Source organism: Schistocerca americana, chromosome 7 (assembly GCF_021461395.2).
Source record: "Schistocerca americana isolate TAMUIC-IGC-003095 chromosome 7, iqSchAmer2.1, whole genome shotgun sequence".
Taxonomy (NCBI): domain Eukaryota; kingdom Metazoa; phylum Arthropoda; class Insecta; order Orthoptera; family Acrididae; genus Schistocerca; species Schistocerca americana.
Genome location: NC_060125.1, coordinates 361,246,569 through 361,260,784, shown reverse-complemented (window position 1 = coordinate 361,260,784; position 14,216 = coordinate 361,246,569). Strand labels below are relative to the sequence as shown.

The following is a 14,216-nucleotide window of genomic DNA, read 5'->3' as shown; positions in this document are numbered from 1 at the left end:
GAAGAATGCTGAAGATTATATGGGTAGATCACATAACTAATGAGGAAGTACTGAATAGGATTGGGGAGAAGAGAAGTTTGTGGCACAACTTGACCAGAAGAAGGGATCGGTTGGTAGGACATGTTCTGAGGCATCAAGGGATCACCAATTTAGTATTTGAGGGCAGCGTGGAGGGTAAAAATCATAGGGGGAGACCAAGAGATGAATACACTAAGCAGATTCAGAAGGATGTAGGTTGCAGTAGGTACTGGGAGATGAAGAAGCTTGCACAGGATAGAGTAGCATGGAGAGCTGCATCAAACCAGTCTTAGGACTGAAGACCACAACAACAACAACATGGATAGTCAGGCAGCAGTTAGAATTGACGGTAAACTGAGTTCATGGTTCAGAGTAGTTTCACAGGGAAGACAAGGCTGCAACCTGTCTCCACTGTTGTTCATATTATTTATGGATCATATGTTGAAAACAATAGACTGACTGGGTGAGATTAAGATATGTGAACACAAAATAAGCAGTCTTGCATATGCGGATGACTTAGTTGTGATGGCAGATTTGATTGAAAGTTTGCAAAGTAATATTTCAGAGCTAGATCAGAAATGTAAGGACTATGGTATGAAGATTAGCATCTCCAAAACGAAAGTAATGTCAGTGGGAAAGAAATATAAACGGATTGAGTGCCAAATAGAAGGAAGAAAGTTATAACAGGTGGACGGTTTCAAGTACTTAGGATGCATATTCTCACAGGATGGCAACATAGTGAAAGAACTGGAAGCGAGGTGTAGCAAAGCTAATGCAGTGAGCACTCAGCTATGATCTACTCTCTTCTGCAAGAAGGAAGTCAGTACCAAGTCTAAGTTATCTGTGCACCGTTCAATCTTTCGACCAACTTTGTTGTATGGGAGCAAAAGCTGGGTGGATTCAGGTTACCTTATCAACAAGGTTGAGGTTACGGATATGAAAGTAGCTAGGATGATTGCAGGTACTAGTAGATGGGAACAATGGCACGAGGGTGTCCACAATGAGGAAATCAAAGAAAAACTAGGAATGAACTCTATAGATGTAGCAGTCAGGGCGAACAGGCTTAGATGGTGGGGTCATGTTACACGCATGGGAGAAGCAAGGTTACCCAAGAGACTCATGGGTTCAGCAGTAGAGGGTAGGAGGAGTCGGGGCAGACCAAGGAGAAGGTACCTGGATTCGGTTGAGACTGATTTTGAAGTAATAGGTTTAACATCAGAAGAGGCACCAATGTTAGCACTGAATAGGGGATCATGGAGGAATTTTATAAGGGGGGCTATGCTCCAGACTGAATGCTGAAACTCATAATCAGTCTTAAATGATGATGATGATGATGATTACTCTACTGCCTTCACATGTACACAAACAAAGCTACCAATTGATCTTCTATTGTGTTTCTTTCACTTTTGTCAGATTATCATTCTCTAATGTTCTCTTTAAAAGTTCCGAGCCTTTGGTTCTTTAAACTTATTCAAGTCTTCCTTATTTTCCAACCATTCTGCAATTTACTCAATTTTAATTTGTACTCCATAACAAACAAATTATGGCTAGAGTTGACATTTGCTCCTGAAATGTTTTGTAGGTAAACCCTGGTTTCTAAAACTGTGTTGTCAATATATAAAATACCTGAAACCTTCCAGTTCTCCTGGTCTCTTTCAAATACACAACCTTCTTTCATGATCCTTAAACCAAGTCTTGGCAATGATTAAATGATGCTCTGTGGAAAACTCTGTAAGTTAGCTTTCCTTTTCATTCCTCACCCCCCTGTATTCCTACAATTTTTCCTTCATCCCCTACTATTGAATTCACGTTCCCATCATACTTAAATTTTTCCCGATACATAACAACTGTATGAAACATGAGAGAACTGTAAATGAATATCAGCAGACTGTTATAGAAAATCTCTCTGTTTGCAAGTATTGGATGATTTGCATAGCACTCAGGAAAACCAAGCAGTCTAAATCGACCAGGACATATCATGTAATACATCTGTGGTCATGGGTATTATAAAAACTAAGCGTAAAAATACAGTCTGATTTCCTGCATATCTGATTGGCTTGCACTGTTAATATTTAACATCATTACATCTTCATTGATTGTATCCCCATTAATCCACACATTTTATTTCAGTGCATTTAATTAATTAAAATATATCCCTTGTGGCAGGGTAAGCCACAATCCTCCACTGACTGTACTCTCATTGTACTATTTTTGTAACATACCCCATAGAAGTATCTGGTACTAGGGTTTGGAAATCTTTAGTGGAAACATAACTGATGATAAACATTTGAGTCAGGCCCAGAGGTATACTCAGGGAGCCTAATGGTTAAGGTGACTGCATGCAATGGGTGTGAAATCGAGGTTCGAGTCCCAGTCTCGTACAAATTTTTAACTGTTCCACTGCAAGTTCAGCGTATTTGAATGATTTGTACAAATACATTTCATGTTGTTGCATTTTCACTGATTTCATCTATTTATTTCACACACTATTTTCCATTAAGTCTAGAACTAAACCAAGCTTCAACTAACTGTAAGGGATCCCTTCTCCAAACCTGTGTGAACATGTGTCCCTTGGTTAACACACTTAAGTCCTAAGATGTTTCTTGTTCAAATCTCAGTTGGTTCTGTTGTTCATGGGGAACTGCAGTACTAACAGTTTAAAGACAGTAGGAGCAGCAGCAGTGATTGTTGCTGACAACAGCCTCACTTGCAACTTGCCATCATGAGGTTTTTTCTAGAACGGATAATAGTGGCTTTTTAGCCTCTGCTTATTGTCTGGTTATGGGGCTCATTAAACTGGTTGTCCCCAAACTATAGGTAAACTTTCAGAAGTTAACTTGTCTCTTGAGTGTTCTGGTAGAAGACCCCCCTACACACACATGCACAAAATTAAGTCAACCCAATACCCTTTGGGGACGGAGGCAACGAGGATATATTTTGTAAGTAGATTTTTGATTCTGAATGTGGAAATGGTACCTTCCTGCTAAACTATTTTATCACTCAGCTGTATCAAGTGGTTAAAAAATAATTTCAAATGTTAAAATGATAACATTATAGAAACATGCTTCAGTAAAAAGTTTCACTACTGCAAGACAAATATTACATCTGACACAACCATATTAATCAGGGATATTAATTACAACACATGTCTGTGGAAATTAGTCATAAAATATTGTACTGCAGTATCATCAGAAGGACCAATTTAATGCCTTTCATAAGATGACGTCTGGACATGATAGCATGACAAGAAGTTTATATATATAAATGATTAATGGAAAATCTCATATAAGATGTGAAACAAATACTAACAAAGAGATAGAGGGGCTGGCCAGTACTTACCTCAGCTCAGTACAGCCGATAGATACACATAAAACAGAACTGAAAATTTACATTCCTAGCTTTCGGAACTTTGTTCCTTCATCCCTGATGAAGGCTGTGTGCGCCGCCTTATAGGCGGGTGGCCTTGAGCGGGACTTAGCCGCTGGGCGAGGCAGTAGGTAGCCGCGAGCTCTAGTATTACTTAGCTCGCGGCGGGCTAAAATCAAGTTTATCACCTGAAGTGACGTAGCGATAAGGCAGCGCTGAATCGAGCGCTCGGCGCGCTTCCTGTTTCTGCGTCAGTCGACTGCAGGCAGCAGCACGCAGCACACAGCCATGCCGTACCGTCGTAGGAGATACGCTAGGAGGAGCAGAATGCCAGTTTATAAAACTGTTTTCAGTTTTGATGAGACACCAAGCCCTGTCTCCCAACAGGAGATACTTTCTGGTCCAATAACATTTGTTGGATGTAAAATTACGTTTTCTTGTACCACAAATGAAGTTGTTCCAGGTAATTCGTGGATGACAGTTGCTTTGGTGAGAGGAAGTGAAAAGCCTTTACAAGGATTGGAAGCTTACTATGACAGAGATATTATCTGTTATAAAACATTTTCAATTGGTGTTGTTTCAAACAGAGATTATGGCACTGCTATTGTAACTACAGACAAGCCTTTTTTATTGTATACCAGGAACAGAAGAAAGATATATATATGACAAGATAAACTTCATGTATGTAAACAACCCATATTATCATATCGAACTGTCATCTTATTAAAAGTAGGAAACTGGTCACTTCTTATGACATTATATTTCAGTATTTCATGGCTGACTCCCACAGAGCTACATTGTAATTAATGTTCATGATCAATAAGATTGTGTCACTTGCTATAGTGAATAGTTTCACTCACAAGTGTTACAAAATATTTTTTTAAGCATCTGACACTGGTTGATAATAAAACAATTTAACAGGGAAGACAACATTTTTGCATTGAGAATCAAAAACCACTTAGTAAAAGTACCCTCCCTCATTGATCCCACCCCTAGAAGGTATTTGCAGCATTGAGTGTGTGTGTGTGTGTGTGTGGGGGGGGGGGGGGGGGCGTGCACCTGTGGGGGATTGGGGTGGAGGTGGGGGGAGGAGCAGGTAAAGGGTGGGGTGGGGGTGGGGGGGTGGGGAGAAAAACTTCCAATATGTGAAGTTTCTCTTGGTAGTGATTTTGAGTAACAAGAGTCGCATCCGGCTTGTGTGGCACAGAATAATGTTCTCCTAAATAGGTAGAAAACAGACAGACATCTTTTATGGATATTAATAATTTATTTATGCTAATGTGTGCAGATTATGGACTGGCTGGAGGTTTAAAGTGATAGTTTTTCATGACTGAAATTGGACTGTAGAGTAACAACACTTACTCATATTTTCCTGCTGGTGGCACTAATTGCACATATCAAGCATTCTTATAAGCTCCTAGAATTAAATTCTGCCACTCTCCTATTAAAATGATAGTCTCCCCTCTTGGCTAATGAGGAGTTACTGCTTGAAATACAATGAGAAATACTTGTTGAATTTATCACCAATCATCAGTACATCAACTGCCAAAACTACACCCAACCGCACCTGCTGAGTTACTGAAGATCAGTTTGACATTTAATTAGAATGGGATATTGTGACAACACTGTTTCTCAAAAATCACATTACATTGATTAAATGGCTAGGCATAATGTTGTAAACCAATATGAAATGGAACAACCTCGAAAGGGCATTAGTAGTGAAAACGAAGTGTCGATTTCTGTCTATTGTGAGAATTTCAGAAAAGTGCAGCTCGTCTATAAAGGAGACTGCATATACAACATTAGCGCAACCCATTCATTCATTCAGTACTGCTCAAGTGTTTGGGTTCGCCCACCAAGTCCAATTAAAGGAAGACATTGAATCATTTCAACGCTAGCAGCTAGATTTGTTACTGGTAGTTTAGATTAAAACGCAAGTATTACAGAGATGATGTGTGAAATCAAACGAGAATTCCGAGAAAGAAGACAACATTCTTTTCATGAAACAATATTGTGAAAATTTAGAGAAAGTGCATTTGAAGCCGACTGCAGAACGATCCAGCTGCTGCCCGCATTCACTTTGTGTAAGGACTACGAAGGTAATATAAGGTAAGAGAAATTAGGGCTCGTATGGATGCATATAAATAGTCAATTTTCCCTCATTACTTGCGAGTAGAACAAGAAAGGAAGTGATTAGTAAGGGTAAAAGGCACCCTCCATAATGCACCATATGGTGGCCTGAAGAGCACGTATGTAGATTCTTATTCTTCTCCCTCCCCCTCTCCCTCTTCTTCTTTTCAGCACTCATGGGCCCTGTAGAACACGTGCTGCATCAAACTTCTGCTTCCGTCTTCTTCTCTCTCTTGCTGTCTCTCTCCACCCTGTGAGGATTCCTAATGCTGCAATGTCCTACTCTAGTTATCTTTCCACCACGTGCGAGGTTGGCTCAATGATCTTGTTGCTTGGAGAGAGCCCTCGAATGCCTTCTTAGGAATTCTGTTGTTTTCCATTCTAGCCACATGCCAAGCCCATTGCAGTCTGCTACTTTTTAATTTCTGGATGACAGATTCACACTCTCCACATGCCATTCTCCAACACAGGTCCTCAGATTTTTCTCGTCACTTTTCTTTCAAAAACATTGTTTTGCTCTTTCTTTCTAGGTAAGCGTCCAGCTTTTCAAACTATGTAGTACTACTGGGCAGATGATACTGTTGTATATATGTTCATCTCAGTGGTGACTGACAAAGCTCTACTTTGTGAGTGGGCTGCATAAGGCATACAGACATCTTGACCTTGAGTTTATTCTCTTGTTTATGTCCAAGCATTATGATATTTTTACTGCTGAAGCGGAATCCAAAGTATTTAAACTGATGAACTTTTCTGAATCTAGAATGGTGGTCAATTTCATAGTGTAAATTTGGGTTTATGACTACCTATTCCCATATATTCTGTTTTTTCTTGGTTTGTCAAAAGTCCTATTTTGCTGGCACTGTGCCTGAAAAATCTGTATATGTCCTTCAGCTCCTCTTCTGTTCCACTGAGTAAAACGATATTAACTGCATATGCCAGGAGTTTTACTTCACGAGTTCGAATTGGAGTCCATCGTACAGCTGTAAATCACTTCCTTGAGCCACTTTCTCTAATGTAAGGTTGAAGAAAACACATGAAAGAGCATCTCCCTGTCGTAGGGCTGTTTTGATTGGGCAGTTGCAGGATATGAATCCTCTGAACTTCACTCCTCCCTCTGAGCCACCCATGCACAGTTTTACTGGGTATCTAAATTCTCTTACAGTGTTGTAGAGGCTACTTCTGTGGATGCTGTCATAGGCTCGCTGGAAAACAATGAACAGCCTGTGGAAGTTTTTGTTTAAGTCCCAGTATTTCTCAAAGATCTGCCACAGAGTAAATAGATTATCATTTGTGGAACGGTCTGCTTGAAATACAGCCTGGTACTCTTGAAAAATGTTTTCTGTGTAAGGCTTAATTTTGTCGAGACTGATCATTGACAGAACTTTGTATGTTATGCTCAGCAAACTGATTCCCCTGTGATATCCACAATCCAGTTTGTTTCCTTTCTTGTGCATGGTGCGAATTATTGCAGTTTTCCAGTCTTCAGGTACTGTTTTCTAGATTATTGTGAAACAGTTATAAATTTCTTTGTGTAGTCTGTTTCCATCCTCTTAACATCTGGTCCTCGCCTGCAGTTTATTGTTTTTCAACTTTTGAATTGGTGTGAACCACTTCCTATTCTGTGATGCTGTATTCATCAGTATTGTTGCTGTTACTCTCGGTCATTGCGTAGTTGAAGGTTATGTGAGGATCAGTGCAATTTAGCATTTCTGAGAAATACTCTTTCCATCTTGCTAGAATATCTTCCAACTGTGTTAGCATGTTTCGATTTTTATCTTTTATGAACAAGTTTTCCCTTTGATAACCTCTCTTATTGTTCTTTGTACCTGAAACAGCTTTGTTGAGTTTCTATTCCTGCTTTCCACTTCTATAGATTCCAAGAATCCAGTTAGGTATTTCCTCTTCTCTGCTTGTAGAACTCTTGCTGTCTCTCTTTTCAATGTGTTGAAGGTCTCTCTCCTGTCCTCACTCTCCACATTTTGCAGCCACAGCATTCTGGTTTCCTCTTTCTCGCTGTTCTCTCGTACTTTTCACTGAACCATTTCCATTTCTTCAGTTTCTTTTTCTTGCCCAATTTGTTCTTTCCCAAGCCTTCCCTACACTATTTTCCTCCACAACTTCTTGCAATGCTGTAAACCGGTTATTAATTTCAGTCACTGCCTACAGGGCAGGCAGAGCTCAAAGCCTGGGAGGCAGTCTCTCTAGGAAATGGTAATCCAAAATATTACTCAGCATGCTTAGAAGCTGTGATGATAGCCCCATCACCAGGCTTAACCTGCGCAGCACTCAAAGTGGCTTGGGTATTTTATACATGCTGGCTCACATTAATGATACGCCTCAGATACTGGATTTAAAGGAAACAGAACTAGGGTACGGTGCAAGAATTCACAAGATGGACACAACAAACGGGATTTCACATTCGAGACATGGAACGTACATAGTCTTAACAAACCAGCTGTGGCAGCAACTTTGATATCTGAATTAAAAATATACAACACAGACATCGTAGCTCTACAAGAAACTAGGCGGCTTGGAGAAGGGATAAACACGGAGAATGATTGTGTCATTTTTTATGGGGAGGTGAAAAACAGCATGAATCTGGTATCGGCTTTGCTGTCATGAACGAGATTGTTAATATGGTTAAAGAATCATTAACAAAAGAATGTCTTACACCACAATCAAACACCAATGGTACAATATAACATTCATCGATGTTCAAGCACAGACTGAAGATACAACTGAGTATTAAAAAGATGAGTACTGTGAAGAATTAGATCGGGTAGTCGAAAGTGTTCCAACAAGAAATAAGAGACTTATCCTAGTAGATAGGTAAAGATGATTTGTTCACCCCTACAACAGAAAAACATAGCAAGCATTCCACCACAAACTAAAATCTATTAAAAATGATCAACTTCGCATTGTCAAAGAATTTGAGAATTTGTTCCATGATGTATGTAGATGAAGTACATAACTAATTTTGTTTGATCCTTCCATTACGCTAATGTATGAGAAACATGAAAAACCCTGCATTATTCATTCAAGCCATTTGTTCCGCAGAATACAGTAGGCACAGTTTGTTTAACAGTTTTTAGTCATGGGACATTGCAAGGAGTAGCGTTTATAATAAAACTACATGACAAGTAGTAATGTACTGTAAGCAGGACTAACAAGGAGAGGTCTGCAGCAGTGGGATCAACTTTTTGGAACAATCTACATGGTGACGCAAGTTAAGGGCTAAGTAATCAACTCTGCAGCCATTCACCCTGGCAGGCCCTCACTTGCGAGTAATTGATGGAAAAAAAATTGGAATTTGCATGATACTGTATAACTTCAAAATTAGTAAGTATGTAAGGAATGGTACTGGCCTGACATGCAAAAGGTTATAGGTTCAAATCTTAACAGGTACATTGAAATTTTTTATGTTTAAATCTTAATCAAAATGACTTGGATCAGTATTTTATTCAATTAACTGGTTTACATACAATTTTTTGTTTGTTTCCCTCTGTCATGCCATTTCAATCAACGTATTAACTTCTCAATAGCTCATTTTTTTTTTCTTCCTATCATTCTTTTTCCACTTGGAATCTTTGCGCATGTGAAGTTAATTATTTTTGCTTATGTGTTATAAAGGTTGAACACTTGAAAATGCTAATCAGTTGGTTAAAAAACAAAAGACTAAATAATCTATTTATATTGACTGTGTAGTAGTGTCAAGAATGCATTTCTTGTTACAAAATGTACATATTTTTGGATAGTAATTGTCAGGCAAACATTTAAAACACAAATTTTATTGCTCTATGGACAAAATAATGTGGATGATGATTTAAACGAAAGCAGGGATAGTAAGTAAAACAAAATTCAAGCAAAATGAGAAATAGAAATAAAGAATGCAAAAACTTGGATGAAAATATGAGATGATAAAATGAAAAAAATTAAACGGAAGTTAATATATGACAATCATCGAAATCACAGGAACAAGGATTCCAAGTGGAAAAAAAAAGAGCAAACTAGGTATTACATATTACAACTAATATGGGGTATCAAAGAAGAGAAAAAAATTATATTTAAGCCAAATAATTGAACAAAAATAATAATCAAAGTAATTTGGATAAAGACTTAAGACAAAAAAATTTCAAAGCATGTAACAAGGTTCAAACCAACAACCTTTTGCATGCGGATGTGCAGTATCTTAACACTGTGCAACTTGTCAGTATATTGTTACTAGTTTTAAAGTTACAGAGCAGCATGCAAAATTCCGAATTTTTTTTCATTGATTACTTGCAAACAAGGGCCCACCAGGGTGAATGGCTGCAGGATGTGATTCATTGGACCTTAACCTACATCACTGTATACATTGTTTCAAAAAAGCTTCCAACCACTGGAGACCTCTCCTTGTCAGTATTTACAGGTGTAAGAATATATTTTCTTTGAAAGTACCTGGTACCACTGTAATCCAGCAAATATTTAGCTACTAATAATAGACAAACAACAGCTATACATTGAAACTGTGGCGGCAGCATCCTTTTTTCAAAGTAGAAGTGTTCTTTCCAAAAATTTAGACCTTGAGAATGTAAAGCTGTTTATTTAAGATCAAAGTTATTCTTGGTGAAAACCTTAAGGTTTATTAATTTTTTGGCAGATGGTCAATTATGATGAAAAATTGTGTGGGCCTTAATTCATACCCACCACACAATATTATTGAGCATTTTTCTAAGACTATATTATCAATCTGTATTGCTCTGCACTCCTCTCTTTCAAATTACTTCCTCCTAGCAGTTTTGTTATACATTTTGGGAGCATCAAGTATTGTTATAACCATACAGGGTATTTCTGTGTGCCTACAGAACTATAAAATTTGTTACTGTATGGACATAGTATTTCAATACTGTCAAAAATTTGTTTTAGTTACAACTCTTACCTTCACTAGCTGCACAAGTGTAGACACAATGGCACAGCGCAGCATGTTATGATCAGCGGATTCTTCCCACAACAGCGGCAAATACTGCACTAAAGCACCAGCGTGAGGCCGGATGGAGAGACCAACACGCTCCACCATAAATGACAGGACATACAGAACGTGCATCTGCAACATTCACACATTAGTTTCTAGTATCACATTACAGTTAACATCCTATATTTTTGATATTTGCACCCATTCTTCCTCAGTTTTAGGTCGATAGTTATTTGGCGTTGCCACAAGTTCCCCAAGTGAAATTCCCTGAGTTCCAGAGAAGTTTTAGTATTTTTCCTTGACAAATTTTGAGACATCAAGGGTAAGCACAGACATAAGTTGACAAAAAAAGAAGTAAGGACTTCTGTATTTCTCCCCTGTGTGAGCACAAATCTTAACTACTAACATCAACATCTTTTGTAATTAACCGTTTTATATGGAGAAAGCAAGCCAAATGGTATGTGTGTTTAATGAAGATCACTGTTGTTGTTTTATTTCAATAAAATGAAACTCATTTATTGACAAAAGAATCCATTTCCTTGGAGTTGCAAGACAGATTTAAAATACCTTCACTGATTTAAGATATAACCTCAGAAAAAAGTAGGCTTCTTGAGAGAAGTGTCTAAGGCAGGGAAAAGTTGTGTAAACCGACACTATAGGTGACCACCAATAAAATGTTAGTTTTACTATGTTCGTTATTGTCAGTTATTACCCACTGTGTTATGTCTATTATTTTACAGGTATTATGTGAGAAATATGCGAGTACATTACTTACGAACTGCCCATGACTGCCACAATTTTCTTCTTCCTGCTGACCATACTTTCTAACATATAAATTATTTTCGAGGTGCCAAAATGCACTAGAATAAATAAAATGTCTATAAAACACTGCACTGTATAATGTACTTGTGGTGAGACAGTTGCAATTCCTTAAATTGATCACCCTTGGCCTCTGGCCTGCCGAGGAGCACCGCAGTCTTGGGTTCTTGGATAAACCCTGAAAATATGCCACACATAAACAGACCTCGTTTGTGGCCAGATCAGAGAGACTAGATCTGATGAGCAGGGCCTGCACGTAAGTGGGAAATGACAGGCTTCAGATTGGCAGGCCCAATCCATTAGAGACACCCGCAGAAATGACCTATGGTTTTGGCCATTTGTGGAAGTCCACTCAAGTGGCCAGCTATTTACATATCGCAGACAGCATATTGATGAAATGACACTGCAGTGAACAATCTATGCAACAAATAACTTGTGCAAAAAATCTGGAAATCAATAATAATGGGACAGGTAGAAACTCACCGTACGATTACCACTGAGCCACAGACAGGGGTGTGTGGGGGCGAGAGGGGGGGGGGGGGGGAAGGGACGCCACCACCACCACACCCCTCACTACTAAATTTTCAGCTATAGCTTCTGCCAGAAAGCAAGAGCGCGTGCGCACACCCACCCATACACGCACGCGCAACCCCCCCCCCCCCCCCCCCCCCCCCCCCCCCAACTTGTGCACAAATGACCTCTGCCTGCAGCGCAGCATCAAAAACAAATCATTCCTAATGCCACCCTGCATCTCATCGAAGAAGTGGTGGCAGCACTGACTGCAAGCTGACGGGGGTGGTAGGAAGGGCAGAAGCAGTAAGAATGAGTGAGTAGGAAGCGGTGCATATACTCAGCTGTGCCCAGCCAGTGACAATGCATAAAATCTCAGTAAACAAACCATTTCATCTACTGTGGGTGGGGAGGGGGGGGGGGGGGGGGGGGGGGGGGAAAGCAAGCTAGAGTTTTCCAGCGTTTTTTTTCCAATTACCCTGATATTTCCCTGGCATTTGAAATTCCCTAATATTCCCTGATTTCCAGAACTTGTGGCAACCCTGTTATTTGTCAATAATAATAAATATTTATTCTTCTCTACATGTAACATATTCTACTTAAAAAACTACTAGATTGCTTTCATTAAATAATAATAAACAATACAGATGAATAACTACTAATATTTTGCAAATTTCTGCAATTCAATTGAAGGGTGATGAGCTATAGTGTTTCAGTTACAGCACTTATTGAAAACTCTTCAAAAGAAATGTGATACTTTTTGAGTGTGGTTACAACTGAGTCATAATGGTATAATTTTTATTCCTTGAATCCATGACAGTACTAACTATGCACTATCACATACTCAGCCCATTGTCCAATTTTGTATTGTCCAATTTTTGTTTGGAAAGATATTCACTAATAGTGTTTTATCTGCAACTAAAGATTGCACACTTTCATCACATATCCCTTCCCAGAGTGTTGACAAAAGAACAACAACATGTGGTGCTCCCGGCACCCACTCTGGAACTTCTACAGCGGTGTGTGTGCGTGTGTGTGTGTGTGTGTGTGTGTGTGTGTGTGTGTGTGTGAGAGAGAGAGAGAGAGAGAGAGAGAGAGAGAGAGAGAGAGATGGTTAAATCTTTCCCTTTTTGACCTTTTTATCTTCAAAAGAAGAAAACAATTTGTTTTCACATGTTGAATGATTTTCAGCAGACTTCTCTATTCTCTTGCCCTGATCTAACCATCTTCTCTGCCTTTTTGTGGATGCGGTAATTCTCTCTCTTCGCAACAATGGCACAGGGTAAGGCCTGTACAATTTAATGTTAACAATTTATATTGTCTGAGTGGAAATAAAGCAAGTTTCTAGTTTGATGGGAAGTTGTTAAAATTAAGTGTAAATTTCACACACTGACTGCTATGAGATCACCGCTAGTGCAGCAGAGCCACATGCTGAGGCCAATGGTCACCATATGGCAGTAAACGTGCTGGTCTTAATAATTTGTATCTGCTTATGCAATTATGAAAACTACAGGTGTATTAATTTTTAATTGGTGAAAGAGTATTTATATTACTCTGATTATTATTATATCATTTTCTCTCCCTCTCTCTCTCTCTCTCACACACTCACACACACACACACACACACACACACACACACACACACACACACACTTACCAAATACATATGCTACTTCATATACAAATATGTTGCCATTCTAAAGTATCACAATTAATTACAATCAATCAACAAAACATGTTTGCTAACCTTTGTATCACACTCATGGACTTCTTTAAGCAATGCAAAAAGTAGTGAAAAGGCTGGTTCAAGGAAAGGCAGGAACTGTTCAGAAATGAATTCAAAGTCATCTATGGCAAGCTTCAAAGTGTTGGAAGCAGCTAGCCTGACAGCTATGTCCTCCCCAGCTTGTAATAGTGGTAATGTGTTAGCATACAAAGCAGGCCGCAGTTCTGGTGATAGTTTCACACTCAACCACTGACCAATCAACCATACCACTCGACGCCTAATGATACGGTAGTTTCCATCACGTACTCCAAGCTCCTGCGTAAGTGTTGTTGAAAACCATTGGTCAAAGTTAACCTGAAAATAAGGTCATTTATTAGCACATGGCTTAGTTTATTAAGTATTAGAGGCAAAGAATGTAAATCTGATGAATTATTTGCATATTAATGTCACTCTACAACATTTTATTTCTATGTGTATGTACGAGTACACAGACAACTAGATTCAAGTGTTGTGATTTCAAGGTACAACATTCTTGTGCCCATTTGTTGATAACTTGTGCAGCTGGATGTAGTGTGTGGCAAAACAATGATACTGAGGTGGGTACACAGAGATCATCACCAAAAAAAATATTTCAGCAATTACATTTTGTAACCTAGAGCGGGGGAGGGAGGGAGGGAGAGTGGAGGGGGGGGGGAG

The 14,216-nt window shown here is 39.0% G+C and overlaps 1 protein-coding gene across 3 annotated transcripts in view; it reads right to left on the bottom strand.

The window, feature by feature from the left end:
* LOC124621883 (importin-11) overlaps positions 1–14,216 on the bottom strand; it is a 174,016-nt gene that overhangs the window by 67,449 nt on the left and 92,351 nt on the right. For all 3 annotated transcript variants that reach the window (XM_047147352.1, XM_047147351.1, XM_047147353.1), the window contains exons 11-12: positions 13,542–13,874; positions 10,433–10,597 (exon numbers count right to left, since the gene is read on the bottom strand). In XM_047147352.1, coding sequence (XP_047003308.1) covers positions 10,433–10,597; positions 13,542–13,874 — 498 coding nt within the window. The remainder of the gene's footprint in view (positions 1–10,432; positions 10,598–13,541; positions 13,875–14,216) is intronic.